The 16,276-nt window shown below is 54.6% G+C and overlaps 1 protein-coding gene across 1 annotated transcript; it reads right to left on the bottom strand.

Annotated features, from left to right (window-relative positions):
• Window positions 1–3,240: 3,240 nt before the first annotated feature.
• On the bottom strand, window positions 3,241–16,239 carry CCN5 (cellular communication network factor 5). The gene is made up of 5 exons (XM_046678190.1): window positions 15,945–16,239; window positions 15,670–15,762; window positions 11,570–11,780; window positions 5,958–6,212; window positions 3,241–4,226 (listed from the first exon to the last, which is right to left on the bottom strand). Exons 2-5 carry the CDS (start codon window positions 15,727–15,729, stop codon window positions 4,006–4,008), a joined length of 747 nt encoding a protein of 248 aa, XP_046534146.1. The 5' UTR covers window positions 15,730–15,762; window positions 15,945–16,239; the 3' UTR covers window positions 3,241–4,005.
• Window positions 16,240–16,276: the final 37 nt, after the last annotated feature.

Genomic DNA, 16,276 nt, shown 5'->3' with positions numbered 1-16,276 from the left:
AAGCCATGGAGAAATAGTGTCCCAGGCAGAGGGCACAGCCTGGGGAAAAGCCTGGGCCGGAGTGAGGAGCCCAAGCCAGCCAATGTGGCTGGAGCACAGAAGGGGCTGGAAAAAACAGCAGGGCTGGTGAGTCATGGAAGGAGTCTGGACCCAACCCAGAGGGCCACTCTGAGCCCTGGAGGGGTTTAAGCAGAGTGACATAACCATAATTTGCTCGAGAAAGATCCTCCTGCTTGCACAGTATGGCCGATGGCAGGAGGGACTGGACTGTGAGCAGAGGGACCAGGGAGTCATCCAAGGGACAGATGGAGGTGTCCTGGCTCAGGGCCCAGCAGAAGCCCTTCGAGGCATCTGTTCGAATAATATTTTAAGAAGAGAAAGCTGCTGCATCCGGCATAAATAGGGAAGAGTTCCAGGCTTAGCTCTAACCCTGCCTCACCCTGAGGCTTTGGGCAAGGCCCTCCCCTCCCCTGAGACTCAGTTTCTCCATCTGCAGACCCGGAAGAGGCGGCTGGGCCCCGGTCTCCAGGCCTCCTCCGGCAGGTGGCCTCTCTGTGGTTCATGCACAGAATTGCCACAGGGAGGCAGCAGCACACCACGTGTTCTCATGCACTTGTTTGAAGCCTTACACAGATTTTAATGAAGCGAAGGGCTCATTAAAATACACATTTCTGGGCGCCCCTCTTAGGGTTTCTGTGAGTCTAGGATGAGGCACAAGATTTGCAATTGTAACCAGTTCCCAAGTGATGCTGACACTTCTGGTCCAGGGACCCCACTTTGAGAACTACTGAGGCTGAGGATGGGGAGGTAGGGAGCCACCTCTGACCGACGCAGACATGGCTGCTGGGAAATCACTGTGAACTGGGTGGCCACTCCCATTTGTCATCGACGTATTTACTTTTCTAAGCCCCGTTAGATCCCTTTTTAAAAAGCAAGATGTATTATTTCACTCCTTCAATAACGACCGACCGAGCCAGGTTCTGACCTGGACACTGTTCCAGGTCCTGGAAACCCATCGGTGAGCAAAGCAGATAAGTGCAGTCCCAGCACTGTGGAGTCCAGCAACATAATAATGAGTGTTTAAGTAAGTTATGCAGGGTGTTAAAAGGTGACGTGCTCCGTGCATTGGAGTTTGGAAGAAGGAGGGCAGCCAGGGCAGGTTCTCAGTGAAATGCTGACTTGTGAGTCAAACTTGAGAGAGATCAAGGGGGTTAGCCATACGGTTCTGGGGGAAGATGATGTTAGGCAGAGGGAATAGTCTGTGCAAATGTCCTGAGGTGAGAGCCTGTCTGGCTGTTGGAGGAACAGCAAGGAGGCCAGTGAGGTCAGAGCAGCGTGAATAAGAGGGAGCAAAACTGAAGGTGAGGCCAGAGAGGTGACTGGGGGGCCTTGTAGGTTGTGCAAAGGCCTTTAGCTTTTCTCAGAGTGGAAAGGACTGGCGTGATCTGGGTTGGTTTTAACAGGCTCCCTGTGGCCCATACTATAAAGAGGAAGGGTGGAGGCTGGGAGAGCAGGAGGAGACTATTGCAGGTGTCCAGGCAGAGATGATGGTGGCCCCGGCCCAGGGGAGCAGTGGAGATGGAGAGGGGTGGTAAGAGGTCATCCACACCGACACACACACGTGCTCATTCACACTCATTTGCTTTTTCCATAAGTAAATCGGCCTGGTCACTGCGATTATCTACTCCCCATCCTGGCTCTGCTGTTTTCTAGAGTGATCTCAGGCAGGGGCCTTAACTTCTTTGTGCCTCAGTTTCCTTTGCTGTAAAACGTGGACATTGGCGGTACTCAACACCAAGGGTTGTTAAGAGTATTATGTGATTTAAATACAAGTTTTAGCATCATCTTGACTTGACCTCTTAGTGCTGCTCACGGCTGCTCAGGAGTAAGGTCACGACCCTGCAGCCAGCCTGGCCCAGAGTCCAGCACCCCAACCCTGGGGCAACTCATTAATCACTCCAGTCTCAGTTTACCCATCTCTAAAAGGGGAGTGTCAGTAACACTTTCCTTTAGGGATGTCCCAGGGGTGGCTCCTGGCAGAGAGGGCCCCACATGCGGGAACCCTTCAAGGCAGGTAGGTTGTCAGCATCCTCGTTCTCACGGTGCCTCCAGATATTATCAGAATTTTTCCTGGCAGTGTGTCCAGAGTCGACCCTGCAGAGCCAGATCCACCAAAACTCTTGGCCTGTGAGAGACCTTCAACCCAGTCTTGAGAGTCAGATAAACTTGGTGTGGCCTAAAATCCCACCCCAGCTGCAGACCAGCTTCTGGACAGATCACCTTTCTGAGCTATTTCCTCCTCTGTGAACTAGAGTTGGTTATATTTTGTGAAGATTAAGGCACAGATGCTGCCTGTGGTTCTCACACCGGGGTTCCTCGAGGAAGTGGGACCTGACGAGGGGCTGGAGGCACCGTTCTGAGGTGGGGGTCATTTACGACAGTGAGCTGGACTCGCCCTTGCTCTCAGGCCCTCCCTGCCCTGCCTCGTACCTCAGGGCACTACATTCCCAGGCTCCGCTCCCTCGCCTCCCACCTTCCCAGCAGGTTTGACCAGTGGGAGGCCCTCCTGGAGATGGGGGGGTAGGAGAGAGCAGAAGCCGGGGTCTGCCTCCCTGTCTCCATCGGCTTTTTGTTAGGCCTTCAAGGCTGCTTCTCCATGGTGGCTTCCGCCCCCAGGGGACCGCCCTGCTGCCATTCCACCTTCTGCCTTCTGGTCCCAGCTTCTGGGCCCTGTCCCCTCTCTGCCCCTCCACCCCGAGGGCTGGTATTGAGCGAAAGAAGCTGTTCACTAAAGAGTGTGCCTGCACACCTGCCAGGCGATTCTGTTTACGTGACATTCAAGAACAGGCGACACTCCTCTGTGACAGAAATCAGAGCAGCAGCTGCCATGGGGGCTGGAGGGGATGACTGGGAAGGGGCTGGAGGGGACTTTCTGAGATGGAAATGTTTTATACCTGGATTGAGGCCTTGATTACACAGGGGTGTACATTTGTAAAGACCCGTTCCACCATACCCTCAAGACCTGTGCGTTTAACTGTGTGGACATCAGATGTCAATAAAACTAGTTAAGAAGAGGAAATCCCCGACCACATTCTGGAAGTGTTTCCTGATTTCCTGGTTGGATCCTGATGAAAGCACAGGTTTTATTTTTCAACAAACACAGGCAGACCGCAGAGGAGGATATACAATGTACATAGTGGGATTAATCTTTTCAACAATAAAACACAAGACTTCAAACAATTTCACATGTGGCTTGGTTTATTTCCGGCCATGTTCCCCAGCCCTGGGGAGGTATCCTGCATTGTCCCCTGCCTTTCTCTAGTCAAAAATGCTGCGAAGCGCTGGCCTGTATACGGCGTCCAGCTCTGCGCCTGGTACATGGCGCGAGCTCCAGAAAGGTTAATTCTTACGACCGCGAGTTGGGTTTAATGCATCACGTTAAAGGCCTTTCTCTGACTTTCTTCAAGACGGTGTGATTTCACCTTGTGATTTTTGCAAAGGCTTCAGCCCCTAAATTCTGCCCAGGACGGGGAGGGCTTTCTCAGACAGCACAAGCCTGACACAGAAGTTCATGCATAGACACGTGTTCGGGGACGTTTGTATGTCACCCCGGGAAAGGAAGCAGGAGAGTGAGAATATCTGTGCCCCTTTTCATCATACCCCCAGAAAACAGGCAGTCCAGCCCAGCACCTGCTCAGCTTAATGACTAAGGGAGACATGGCTGCCCCATCTCCTGGAAAGCTAGCCTGTGCACGTGGTTGACAAAGGCTGTGCATAGGCTGAGAATGGACCAGAAGATACTAGAAACCCGGCCAGCCTCCCAGGCTGTGAGTTAGAGGAAGGGGGACCCGGGCACACATCCCCGCTGTGGCTCAGGGTCCAGACGGACCAGGCGGCGTGTGAAGCTTCTCCAGGGCCCGACAGTGCACCCACGCTGGATGGTTGCCTGTAGCCAAGTTGCCTGCTGGGAAGGCCGGGCACCGAGGCTTGGTTCTCAGCCCAGCTCTAAAAGGTGCTGTTCCATGGGCTGCGGCCCCTGGGGGGTGGGCAGGGCCCAGGCAGGCACAGGCGGCGCTGGGTCTCCAATCGGCAGAAGGGGTTCTGGTTGGACACCCGGGTGGTTATGCCCAGCCCACAGGTGGTGGAGCAGGGGCCCCAGGCTGTGCTCCATTCTGGGCAGGGGACGCCAGGGGATGAGGGAGCAACAAAGCCAGAAAACTGGGGTCCTGGGGGGAAGAAAGAGGGGTCAGCATTGCAAGGTCAGGGTTTAACAGCCAAACCAACCCATTGGCTTGCGGTGCAATCTTGGTCGTGTTGCTTAACCTCTCTGGACCTCAGTTTCTTCCTATGTAAATTTCCTAATAGTTGATTATGGGGATTGAATAAAATAGTGGAGGTGGAGTGCTGAACACAGTGCCTGATACTTGTAAGGACTCCGTAAATATTGGTTATTAGGCAATTTTGATGGTGCTGACCATGATGGCCCCCCAGAACACAGTGACTTTCTCGTTGCTGTATCCTTCCTGACTCCTGTGATAAACAGCATCTTACGGGAAGGCAGTTGGGACCTGTGGCTGTGGGGGTGCTGGGACCTGGCGGCAAGGATGCTGGTGGCCCCAAGGCCGCGCCTGGAACAAGAGGGTGGGTCCCCACGATCAGGCTTTTCCTCCTCCTCGAGTCCTGCTCTGCGCTGTTAATATTTTGTCCTTCCTTCTGGCCCTTAATAACCAGTGGTTTTCAGCTGGGGGAAGTTTTACCCCTGGAGGACATTTGGCAACATCTGGAGATGCTTTTTGTGGTCCCCACTGAGGGTGGGGCTACAGAATCCAGCAGAGATGCTGCTAAACATCCTACGGTGCATAGGGTAGCCCCCTGCAAGGAATCACCCGGCCCACACGTCACTGGTGCCGAGGCTGAGAAACCCTGTGTCTGTATGCACACGTGTGCCGTATGTATGATGTCTGTGTGTACATATGGCTGTAGACACACACACGTAACGGAGATCAAATTGCATATGTGGTGCCTTTTTTATACCTAAAGTGAACTCATTGGCCCTCTCCTGTGTATTTAATCGGATGTATCACGTTCCATCGTAGAGATAAGAGCTACCATCAGTGGAACATGTGCGCTAGGCCCCATTACAACTGCTTTCCTCGTATTTACTCATCCCGTCCTCACGACAACTCTATAAGGTGGCTGCTCTTATTCTCATTTTACAGTTGGAAGAACTGAGACACAGAGAAGTGAAGCAACTTTCTCAGAGTCACACAGCTAGGAAGCACTGGAACTTAGAACCCGGGCAGACTCCATGCTCAGCCCACCACGCTCTACCGCCCCTCGTGCAGCGCTGTTGTCTGTGGACCCAATGCACTCTTTTTGGTTGCTTTTTTAAAAATCACATTCATGTAATAATAATAATTTTAAAAACCCAGTGACATCACAACAAAATCTCTAAAACTGAAGAGTTTATAGCAGGAGGCAGGGTCTTTCCTCCCCCTCTGACCGCCCCTAGGCCCACGTCCTCCAGCTTTGCCAGTTCAGTGTGAGTTCCTCTTTTAATAAGCCCAATATTATGCTATTATATAACTTTTAAACTATATTATGTAAATACATTGTTAACATGTAGGGATACATTATAAATGTAACTAGCGTATGCGTTATAACTACACCTCTGCTATCAAATTCGAGAATGGGTTCCAGTGTCCCAACCCACCTCTCCCTGCATGCTGCCACCAATTTTCCTGTTTAATAACTTATGATTTAAAATGATCTACTTGCCCCGCTGCTTCTTGCTTGTGGGTTTTAAAGGGGTCTTGTGACTCCGCCCCTCGCTGTCTCCGCCGCCCCTCCCGGCTTCTTCTGTCGGGAAACCGTCCCTGTGACCCCGGGCTCCTGCCCCTGGGCGGCCACCCCCGGCCACCCCTCCAGGTCCCCGCCCGCCGGCCGCGCGCGCTCACCTTGGGCCGGGAGGGGCTGCACCCCCGGCCCCGCTCCCTGGTCGCACACCCACTCGGGGCAGCAGCGGCCCGGGACATCCACCCTCCTGGGGCGGGGGCAGTCCCGGCTGGGCAGCCGGACGTCCTCGGGGCACAGCGGCACGCAGGTGAAGCCGCCGTCCTCGCAGCGGCAGCGCAGCCGGCAGTGGGGCTGGAAGGTCTCGCCGTCCCGGTACACGCGGCCGTTCACCTCGCAGCGCCCGTCATCCTCTCCCCCTGCGGGGCAGAAAGCGGGCCCGTCGGTGACCCCGGCTGCGCCGACCACCCCACCGCACGGCCCTCTCTGCAGGGCTGGCCCAGATCCCGCTGGCAGCAGCGGCCTCGCAGCGTCGGAGCGCAGCCGAGGGGCTCGGCCCGATTCTGCAGCCCCCGCACCCCCCGGGCCTGCCTGGCACCTGCGGGGAGACGCGCGGCGCCCTGCGTCCCCGCACAGCGTCTGCGGGCAGACTGTCCTGGTCGGAGCCCCGGCTCCGTCCTTTATTAGCTATGGGCCTTGGCAGGTGTTATCACTTCTTCTTGCCTCAGTTTCTTCATCTGCAAAATGGGTTATAAGGGTGCTTATTTCACAGGATTGTGGTATAGACTAAATGAAATGATGTGTGTAACGAATCCAACATGAAAGAAACCTTCAACACACCCTAGCTGCTCTGTGGTTATGATCAGTATAATTACCACATATTCATAATATGGGACTATCATATACACACAGATTTCGTGCCACAGACTTTCATGGTCCACCTGCTGTGTTGTAGTCATCACCTTCAGGTCAGGGCTTAACTTGCTCGCTGTGTGACTTTGGGTAAGTTACCTAACTTCTCTGAGTCGCCTTAACAATAGCAGCGATGAGAACAACAATCTGTACCTTCAGTTACGTGAGAGAACATGTACAGAGCATCTAGCATGGTGCTAAGCGTAGAGTAGGTGCTCAAGAAACCCTCTGAATGAGGCCCTCAGGAGGTGGGCATTCTTACCACTTCCTCCACCGGACACGTCCTCCCTGAGGGCTGGGGCGGACAGGGTTCACCCTGGCCTCCCCCCGCCCCACCAGCTCGGAGCATGGGTGGGACACACAGGCCCTCAGAAAACGCGCTTTGAATGACTGCCTGGCATCAGGCTCCGTGCAGAAGAGACCCTGATAAAATACTTCCGACTCCTTATAACTCCAGAGACACATATCACACCCCTCCTGTGTGACAGCCGCTGTGCTCCTAGCCAGGACTAAGACACGGTCCTGCCTGGAGGGATGCAAGGGCCAATGGGGGGGTGGGGGGTGGGGGACAGATGTGAAAGTCCCCACCTCCGAGACGGAGTGAAGAGCCCTGGAGGGGTGCATGCAGGCTGCTCTGCCAGTACAGAGGAAGGAGCAACCCGGAGGACCTCCTGGAGGTGGGCATGGCAGTCCAGCTGGGGCTGAGGGACTCAGTGGCAAGCAGGCTTTCCCAGGTCTTCTGAGAAAACCTCATAAAGGCTCATATACACCCAGGAATTTTAGAACCATACAGACTTGGCTTCAAAGCCCAGTTCCCTGCTGCTAGCTGTGGGACCTGGGGCAAGTTACTTCACCTCTCTGAGCCCTGGTACCCTGCTCACAGGGCCGTTGGAGGAGTACTTGAGCTGGTGCACTTAAAGCATTTTGCCCCAAACCTGGAACATAGCAGACGCTCTGCTCCGTAAACGGGAGAGGGTGATGCTTATTCCTGTGGAGAGGACAGGACCAGCGTTGGCTCCCTCCCCATGTTCCTTCCAGGCCACAGCCCTTTGGTTCCAAAGCCCTGACTTTTTGGACCCTGTGGCTGCTGGTTTCTTAGGAACCACGGGGGCAGCCTCAGCTTAATCCAGGCCCCTGGCCTGGCCGAGCCCAGGTCTCCGGGCCTGACTCCTGGGGCCGCAGCCCTGGGGCCTCCTGGTCGCTGGGATGACCTGGTAAACAGAGGGATTGTTTAGGAAAGTCAGCTGGAGGGGCCATAATTTTAGCAAGGTTTCCTGGTGCCTCTCCTGCATCCTCCAGCTCAGGGCCGGGTCGGGTGGGCCTGGGGGTAATGACTCCTGGGCAGCCACTCCCCACCCCAGGGTCTGTGGCACCTGTGTGCATCGTCCCAAGCACCACAAGGCACCTGCAGACTTACTCGCTCTCGGATTCCCTCCCCACACCCATACACACACAGCTGCCAAAACTCTGCTTCTCCCCCAGGCACTCTCCCATGCCCCCTTGTCCAGAAACCTCCCCCAAAGAACTTCAGAGCACAGTCTCGTCATCTGGTCATTTCTGTGTCCCCCTTTCCCTCTGAGAGTCCCTTGCAGGAGAAGGGACAACAGATTTTTTTTTTTTTACCTTCAACTACTTGCACACTGTGTGACCTCAGGCAGGTGATTTAACCTCTCCGAGCCCCAGTTCCCTCATCTGCAAAATAGGGATAGTAATAAGACTGCCTTATCTCAGGGATAAAATGAAATCATGTCTGTTAAGGGCTTGCTCACAGTACATGCTCAGTAAATGGGGCCTGTTCCTGCTGGCCTCACCAGCACTATTGTTATTATTCATTCATTCAACAATGATTTATTGAGTGCCTACTATGTGCCAGGCACTGTTCCAGGCACTTCCAATACAGCAAAGACTGAAACAGGCAAAAATCCTACCCTCACTGGAGCTTTCACTCTAGAGGAAATAAACACAATAAACGAGCAGAGTTTATGATGTCAGATGGTGATTAGTGCTAGAAAAATAAAGGAGGGTGGGGTTAAGGAGTGTGGGGGTGAGCAACCTGTAAATATGGTGATCAGAGGAGGCCTCCCGAGAGGTGATATTTGAGGACAGCTGTGAAGGAGGTGAAGGAACTTGCCACAGAGATATGGGGGGAGGGAGAGAACACCAATAGCAGGAACAGCCAGTGCAAAGGCCCTGAGGTAGGAGCATGCCTAGGGTGTTTAAGGAATAGCAAGGAGGACAGTGTGGCCAGAGCAGAGAACAGGAGGGAGAGAGACAGTTAGATGAGGTCAGAGAGAAAACAGGAGCAGGATTCTTGGGGCCCTGTAGGCACTGAGAGGACTGTGGCTTTTACTCTGAGGGGATGGGAAGCTGTTGGAGGCGTTTAGGCAGAGGAAGGACATGATCTGACTTACTTATTAAAGGGGCCCTAAGCTGCTGTGTTGAGAATAGACTGGGGACAAGGACGGAAGCAGGGGGCAGTGATGGGGCTCCTGCAAATGCAGACACGTGGTGATGGGGCTCAGACCAGGATGGCAGCAGCAGACGGACTGAGAAGCGTTGGATTCTGAAAACATTGTGGAGAATTTGCTGGTGGGCAGCATATGGGAGGTGAAAAAAAGGGGGATGTCAAGAATGACTTCATGGGGGCCGGCCCTGCGGCCGAGTGGTTAAGTTCGCACACTCTGCTTCAGTGGCCTGGGGTTCACCAGTTTGGATCCTGGGCGCGGACCTACACACCACTCATCAGGCCATGCTGAGGCGGCATCCCGCAAAGAATTAGAAGGGCCCACAACCAGGATGTACAACTATGTACTGGGGTTTTAGGGGGAGAAAAAAAAAGAGGAGGATTGGCAACAGATGTTAGCTCAGGGCCAATCTTCCTAAAAAACAATAACAAGTTGGTAATATTTATAAAAAAAAAAATAAAAGAATGACTCCTAGGTTTTGAACCTGAACCATGGGAAGGATGCAGACGCCCTCGACTGAGTGGGGAAGCTGCAGGTTCGGGGTGCAGGACATCAGGCGCTCACGCTGGACGCGCACCAGCTTGAGTGGCCCTCGAGTGTCCAAGGAGTATGTGAGAAGAGGTTTTGGGGCAGCATGTTCCCTCCGGAGCCGAGACCCAGACCCGGCCCCCATGAGGGCTTAGCTGGCTCTGGCCCCACTGTGGGTTCACCAGCTCCCAGCCTCCAACTTCCGTCCAAATATTAAACGTTCAGGAGCACCCACCTTGCTGCCTGACCAGGGCTGAGAGTCACGGGAAGGAGCAGGGGTCAAATAAATCCTTGGCCTCCAGGTGTGTGAAGTAGGAATCAAGATGAGATAAGAAAGTCCCCTTAGTGAAGTACCAGCTGCTCATATGAACCACAATGACAATACCAGCTGCTCATATGAACCACATGCTGAGTGTCAAGCAGTCAAACCATGGAAAGGAAGATTGTGGGGCCAGTTCCCCGAGTTCAAATCTCAGCTCTGCCACTTATGAGCTGTGTGATTTTAGGTACATTGCTTAACCTCTCTGTGGTTCACATTTGTGAAACCCTTAGTGCCTGGCACATGGGCAGTGCTATGCAAGTGTTCAATAGAGACACTGCCGAGTGCCCTACAAGTGTCGTGCTAGTCTAAACAACAGCCTTGTGAGCTGTGTTATTTATCTCATTTTTTTCTTTAGATTCATTTTTATTAGGAATCATCTATGAGTTTATATAACAGTTACATCCCTTTCTCCGTAGTATACTCTGATGATTAAATAAAGCATTTAACAAGGACTTACTCCCGATGATGTTCTGTCTGTAAGCTTTCTCATTTTTCTTGTTAAAAAGGTTTTCCCTATAGATGGACTCATTGTCGGTGAGTCGCGGGCCTCTCTCTCTCTCGTTCCTGTTTTATGAAAGTGTGACATGCACATGGAGGAAAGAGGTGAGTCGCTCTACAAGGCTTGTTATGAAGAGGAGGGGGGGGGAGGAAGGGAACAGTCTCACCTCTTTCCATTTCTCTAAAGCAGTGGTTCTCAACTGAGGATGATTCTGTTCCCCCGAGGACATCTGACGTCTGCAGACAGACTGTCACACTTGGGGGTGGAGGCCGGGGATCTGCTGGACGTCCTGTCACGCGCAGGACAACCCCCCACAACAAAGAATCATCTGGCCGCAAATGTCCCCAGAGCGAAGCTGAGCACCCCTGCTCCAAGCACCGGGGGCGCCAGGGTCGGAGGAGAGGCGGGAGGCACAACACGCTCAAGGCCACCAGGAAACAGCAAACTCCGATTCAGACCGTGGTCCAAGGGCTCCCAGCCCAGGAGGCAGACTGACCGGGATGTTGCCTTAGAGCCTGTTTGCCCAGGTCACAAGCTGTGTGACATGAAGTGGGTCGGTTAAGACTGCTGAGCCTCGGTCTCCTCATCTGTGAAATGGGTTTGACGGTACTCACCTCACTGGCTTATTGTGAGGATTATGTGACTGTCATGGGAAGGGCTTAGCACAGCACCTGACATGGACTACGCCCTAAATAAGGGGTTGCACTTTTATTTTCCAAAAAGCATGGGGGGGGGGGGTCCTGAGAAGGGATGATGACTCCTGGTTTGAAGAATCTGGGAGGGCTGCTTAGAGGAGGAGGTATTCGCACTTGGCTTTGAAGGTTGGCTGTGATTTGGAGAAGTAGGCGTGGGGGAGGCTGTCCAGGTGGTAGGCTGGCTCCGAGCAAAGACAAGAGGGGGGAAGTAGGGTTTGGGCCTAGGGTGGTTTGCCAGGTGTGACTGGACTGGATGGTATGGATGTGTATCGGAAGCAGCAGTGAAAGGAGGACCCCATGGCCTTGACAGCACCCCCCCAGACACACCCTCCATTAGTCCCGCAAACCTGCTTACAGAGGCACACGGCGCCCCGGCCACCAGGCACGGGCTGGCAGACCAGGCCCTGGCTGGAGTCACAGACGTGGCGATGGTCACAGGGCTCCCCCAGCCGCCGGGCACACACCTGGCAGCAATTGCAGCCGTCCAGCACCAGGGGCACCCCCAGCGGGCACCGGGGTGGTGGCCAGGGACAGGCGCACGGTGTCGGGCACAGCTGGGCACACACCTGCAGAGAGAGACCTCACTCAGCCTCGGTCTTTCAAGCTGGGCAAGGAGACCCTCACCACTGGCTACCTCTCTGCCAGGCAGTGTGCAGTCCGCACCTTGGCCCCAGAGTCACATAGACCTGGCCTTGAACGCTGCCGGGCCCATGGCACTCCCTAAGAGGCAGCAGGGCATTGTGATCACAAGCAAGGACTCTGGACTAGAGCTCCAGTCCTAACTCTGTCCCTTAGTAGCTGAGTGACCTTGGACAAGTTACTTAAGCTCTCTGAGCTTCAGTTTCCTCATCTGTAAAGAGGGGGTAATGGCAGTATCTAAGTCAGACGGTGGTTTGAGGAGCAAGTGAAACAATGCTTGTTGAACCCTTAGCAGGTGGCCTAGCCTGCAGTAGATGCTCCGTGCGTTTAGGACAATGATCATCATTGTGAGTCACAATGAAGGCTTAGCCCTGCCCTCCAGCAGCTTCCAGAAAGGCAAAGCGACAAGATGAGGGATGAAAACAACAGGGCCCGAGACATTTCCAGCAGGTAGACTGTGGATATTTATCTTGAGGGCTGAAGAAATCAAACAGTATCATGGATGTTTTGATCTTTGGAACAATCCAGAATGTGTTTCTGGATGAGCATCAGATCAGCCAGGAAACTTGCTAAAATCCTGACCCCCAGGCCTCCTCCAGGACTTACCAAATCGGGACTTCCAGGGGTGGGCCTGGGGTCTGTAACCGGCTGTCTGGGGGCTTCTGATGCACAGTGAGGTTTCCAGCACCTCTGCTCCAGTCTGACTACACCCCACCCCCCGCCCCCCGCTGCCACGTATAGATGGAAAACTGAGCTCCAGAGACAGGAAGGGGCTTGCCAAAAGTTACAGCCCCTGCTGCAAGCTGGAAGCCTGCCTCCCCATTGAGGACCCAGGGACCCGGGGTGGCGGGAGACTTTTCCCATAATGAGGAAAAGCCTGAGCCAGGGACCCGCCCCCCAGGGCACCGCCCCTCCCCACTCAGGACAGAGAAATAACCAAACCAGAAACTGGATGCCATGGGCTCCCCACACATCCATTTGAAGGTGGGGACCAAGAGGCAGGGATCATTCAAGATGTGCCCAGTGGCCCCATCCGTGGGGGACCAATCTTTAGTAGGGTCTCTGGAGGACTGGAGGGTTTTATCTGGAGGATGGGAGACTTGCAGTTCAGGAAGATGAAATTGATAACCTCATGTCTCCTGAGTGGCCCAAAGCAGGCAATGACCCCTTTGCCCTAGTCCCCACCTGTCCCACCCCTAGGAAACCCCAGTCCTGCAAACCAGCCTTCAGTGGCCTGCAGCTCCCACCCCAGCCACCGGGGGCCACCCCAAACTGGCCGACCAGCCTCTGGCGGGGGTGCACAGGAGCGTTCCCAGGCTCCCATCTGAGACCCCACTGGGTAACAGAGGCGAGGGTGCCCCTGTGGGCATGGAGCCCGTGAGGGAGCCGGTTCCCGTCTCTGCAGGAATTTCAAGCGGGAGACACGGAAGTGGTTCTAGAGAAGACGGCCCAGCCTCGCCCCTAAAGTGTGGTCTGGGACACAGTATTAGCATCAGCATCAGCATCAGCATCACCTGGAAGCTTGTTAGAAATGCGGCATCGAGGGCCCTTCTTTATGAATCCACATCTGCATTTTAATAAAACCAGAGGCGATTCACACGGAGCTGATCTGAGAAGCAATCGGCCGGACTTTTGGGTTCCCTTCCAAACTGGGGGTTCAGCTCGCTCGGTTAGGGGAAGTGGGGGACTCGGGCCAGAACTGGCTCTCGGGTCCGGTCCCTCCCACCTGAAACCTGGGGAGCCGGGGATAGGCTTTCTGCTTTGCACCTGGGCTCCCACTTTGGGCTCTCTCCAGCGGGCAAGCTTGGCAGGGTAGGATCTGCAGGTCCTGAAGCCCAGGAGAGGCTAATACAGATGCTTATGGCGGACATTTACACCGGCATGCCGTGTGCTGAGCGCTTTACCGTGTTGTCAAACTTAACCCTGCCCTGGGAGGTACCGTCGTTATGTCCATTTTAAAGATGAGGAAACAGAAGCCCAAAGCAATATAGTGACAACACCAGTAAGAGGTAGAGTCAGGATCAGGATCCAGGTTCATGTGGATCCACTGCCGAGGCTCTTAATTGCCATGCCCATCTCTTGTCCTCTGGGGCTCTGATGCCACTCTAGGCTCTGCCTCAATTTATCCATTTGTTCAGGAGGGACAATGACAAATCAAGAAGGATGTTTCACCATCTCCACACCCTCCCCAACCACCCCATCCTTCTGTTCAAGTTGCCCCATCATACTTGGTTTCCCCAGACCCTTACTGTGGTCACCAGGGGGCAGGGCTGTGTGGTAAGAGCCCTGGATGTGGAATCTTCCGGGCCAGAGTTGAAATCCAGGTTCTACTACTGACTTGCCGTGTGACTTTGGACACTTCACTGAAGTGCCCCGTGGGGAGGGAGCTGTTTCCTCCACAGTAAAATGGGGCGGAGACCACCTATCCTGGAGTCATGACAGGGATTAAATGAGGTCACGGCCAGCTCTCAGTCAATGTGACTTTGCTTGTTTCCAGGTCCCTGCCACCTGACTCCATCCACAGCCCTGAGCCCGGGAGCTCATGGCCTGCCTGGAGGCCTCGGAATTCCCTCTGAGGATTGCTGTGGACTTCCAGGTTCATGACAACTACATCCCTGTGCTCTGCGCAGGGTGCTGCCCACTCCCTGGGAGCCGGGAAGATGGAGGGGTGAGGACAGTGAGTCCAGGACGGCTTCATTTTGGTCTCATTTAATCCTGGGCCCAGAATGCTAAGTCCTCTGCTCCAGCTCCCCAAGACACCCACCCTGGCCTTGTGTCCTGCCCGTCCCCTTTGGGAGGACAAACAGTGGCAGTGGGATGCCAGCAGGGTCCTCAACCTTCCCTCAGTCACTCGTTGGGACCCAGGAGAGAGAAGCCCCTGCCCGCCCTCCTCAAAGGAGCGTGAAAACACCTTGAGATCATGGCTTGTGAGGGGCTGATCCCTGTGGCACCAGGAACTCAGCATTTGCACACACAAAGGGCTCAGCATCTGTGGCTTTGGTCCAGGTTGGGGGTGGAGAGGCATAGACTGAAGTCCCCCCATACACACACCCAGGCCCATCCTGGGCCCCACCTCCTCTATTGCTCTGATGTCTTTTTGCTGTGTGGCTTTGGGCAAGTTGCTTACCCCTCTGAGCCTTGCTTGACTGAAGACAGGGGATAATAATTCCTTATGGGTTTGTTGGGCATGTTGGCAAGGTAGGCATTCCACAGCCCTTTGAAAAATGTCCCATGAGAGAAGGTCATTATTCCGTGAGGGTGTCTCCCTGTTCCCCTCCATCCAGGCTAGCAGGTCACTTACTGGCTGAGGGTCCAACAGCATTAATGCCCTGGCAACATGGACTTTCCCATCAGTTAGACACCAGCATCCATTCAAATCTTGGCTCATAGTCAGGCAAAGCAGGTCGTGCCTTGAGTCTCCCCGTTCACAACGAGGATGCCCACTTCTGCTTTGCAGAGGGGCTGTGGGGATGGGTAATTATCATAAAAGTCCTCTTTTGAACATTTGCCAAGTTCCAGGTCCTGTGCTAAGCACTATAAGACAAATTGTCACAAATGATCTTCACAAAGGCCCCATGAACAGTATGCCCATTCAACAGAGGAAACAGCCGAGGCTCAGAGAGAAGGGACTTGCATGGGGTCACACAGCAGAGCTGGCCAGAGGCAGCTGTCTGGGTACCAGGGAGGGAAGCTGGGCTGTGCCCCATATGGGGGGCCTGAAAGTATTTTTCCAGGGGGCCCTTGGCAGTGACTTCACTCCTCCCCCACCACACCAAGGAAGTCAGCAGTATGGCTCAGGGCCCAGAGCCCCCTTACCTTTGAGAAGAGGCAGAGAAGGGAGAAGGCCAGCAGGTGGGTCTGTAGTGTGCCTCTCATGTCACTGTTTCCCCCACGGAGCCAGCTTTGAGCCTGGGAGGCAGGACTTGTAAGTCTTTATGTTCCGGCAGCTGTGAGGTCACTCCCAGGCAAAAATACACACACACACACACACACACGCACACGCACACACACACGCATGCACGCACGCACGCACGCTGTCCTTTCCTCGCTTCTCTTCCCATCCTCATGCTCCCACTGATGAGCCCATTTACCTGAAGGTGAGACCGTGGAGGCCACCAAGGGGGTGCCTGCCAGTGTGTGTGCGTGTGTGTGAGTGTGTGTGTGTGTGCCTGAAAGCCAGAGCCAGTGCCGTGCCAAGAGCCTGTGACAGGCTGGCAGGGGCCTCTCTCACTCCTCCCAGCCCGAGAGGGCCTTACGGAGCCCCTGCTGCAGCCCTGCCCCAGCCCCCTGCCCGACCCCAGGAGGGCTGGGACCCAGGAAGTGCTCAGCAGACACCCCCTTAGCAGAGCTGACCCAAGTCGTCCTGAGCCCCGTGGCCTGGACTCTGGGCAGCTTCAGCCGGCCTGCGGTTTCTGGCAGGAAG

Source organism: Equus quagga, chromosome 12 (genome assembly GCF_021613505.1).
Source record: "Equus quagga isolate Etosha38 chromosome 12, UCLA_HA_Equagga_1.0, whole genome shotgun sequence".
Classification (NCBI taxonomy): Eukaryota; Metazoa; Chordata; class Mammalia; order Perissodactyla; family Equidae; genus Equus; species Equus quagga.
Note: the sequence above shows the minus strand (reverse complement) of the source record. Positions and strands in the feature narration are given on the sequence as shown.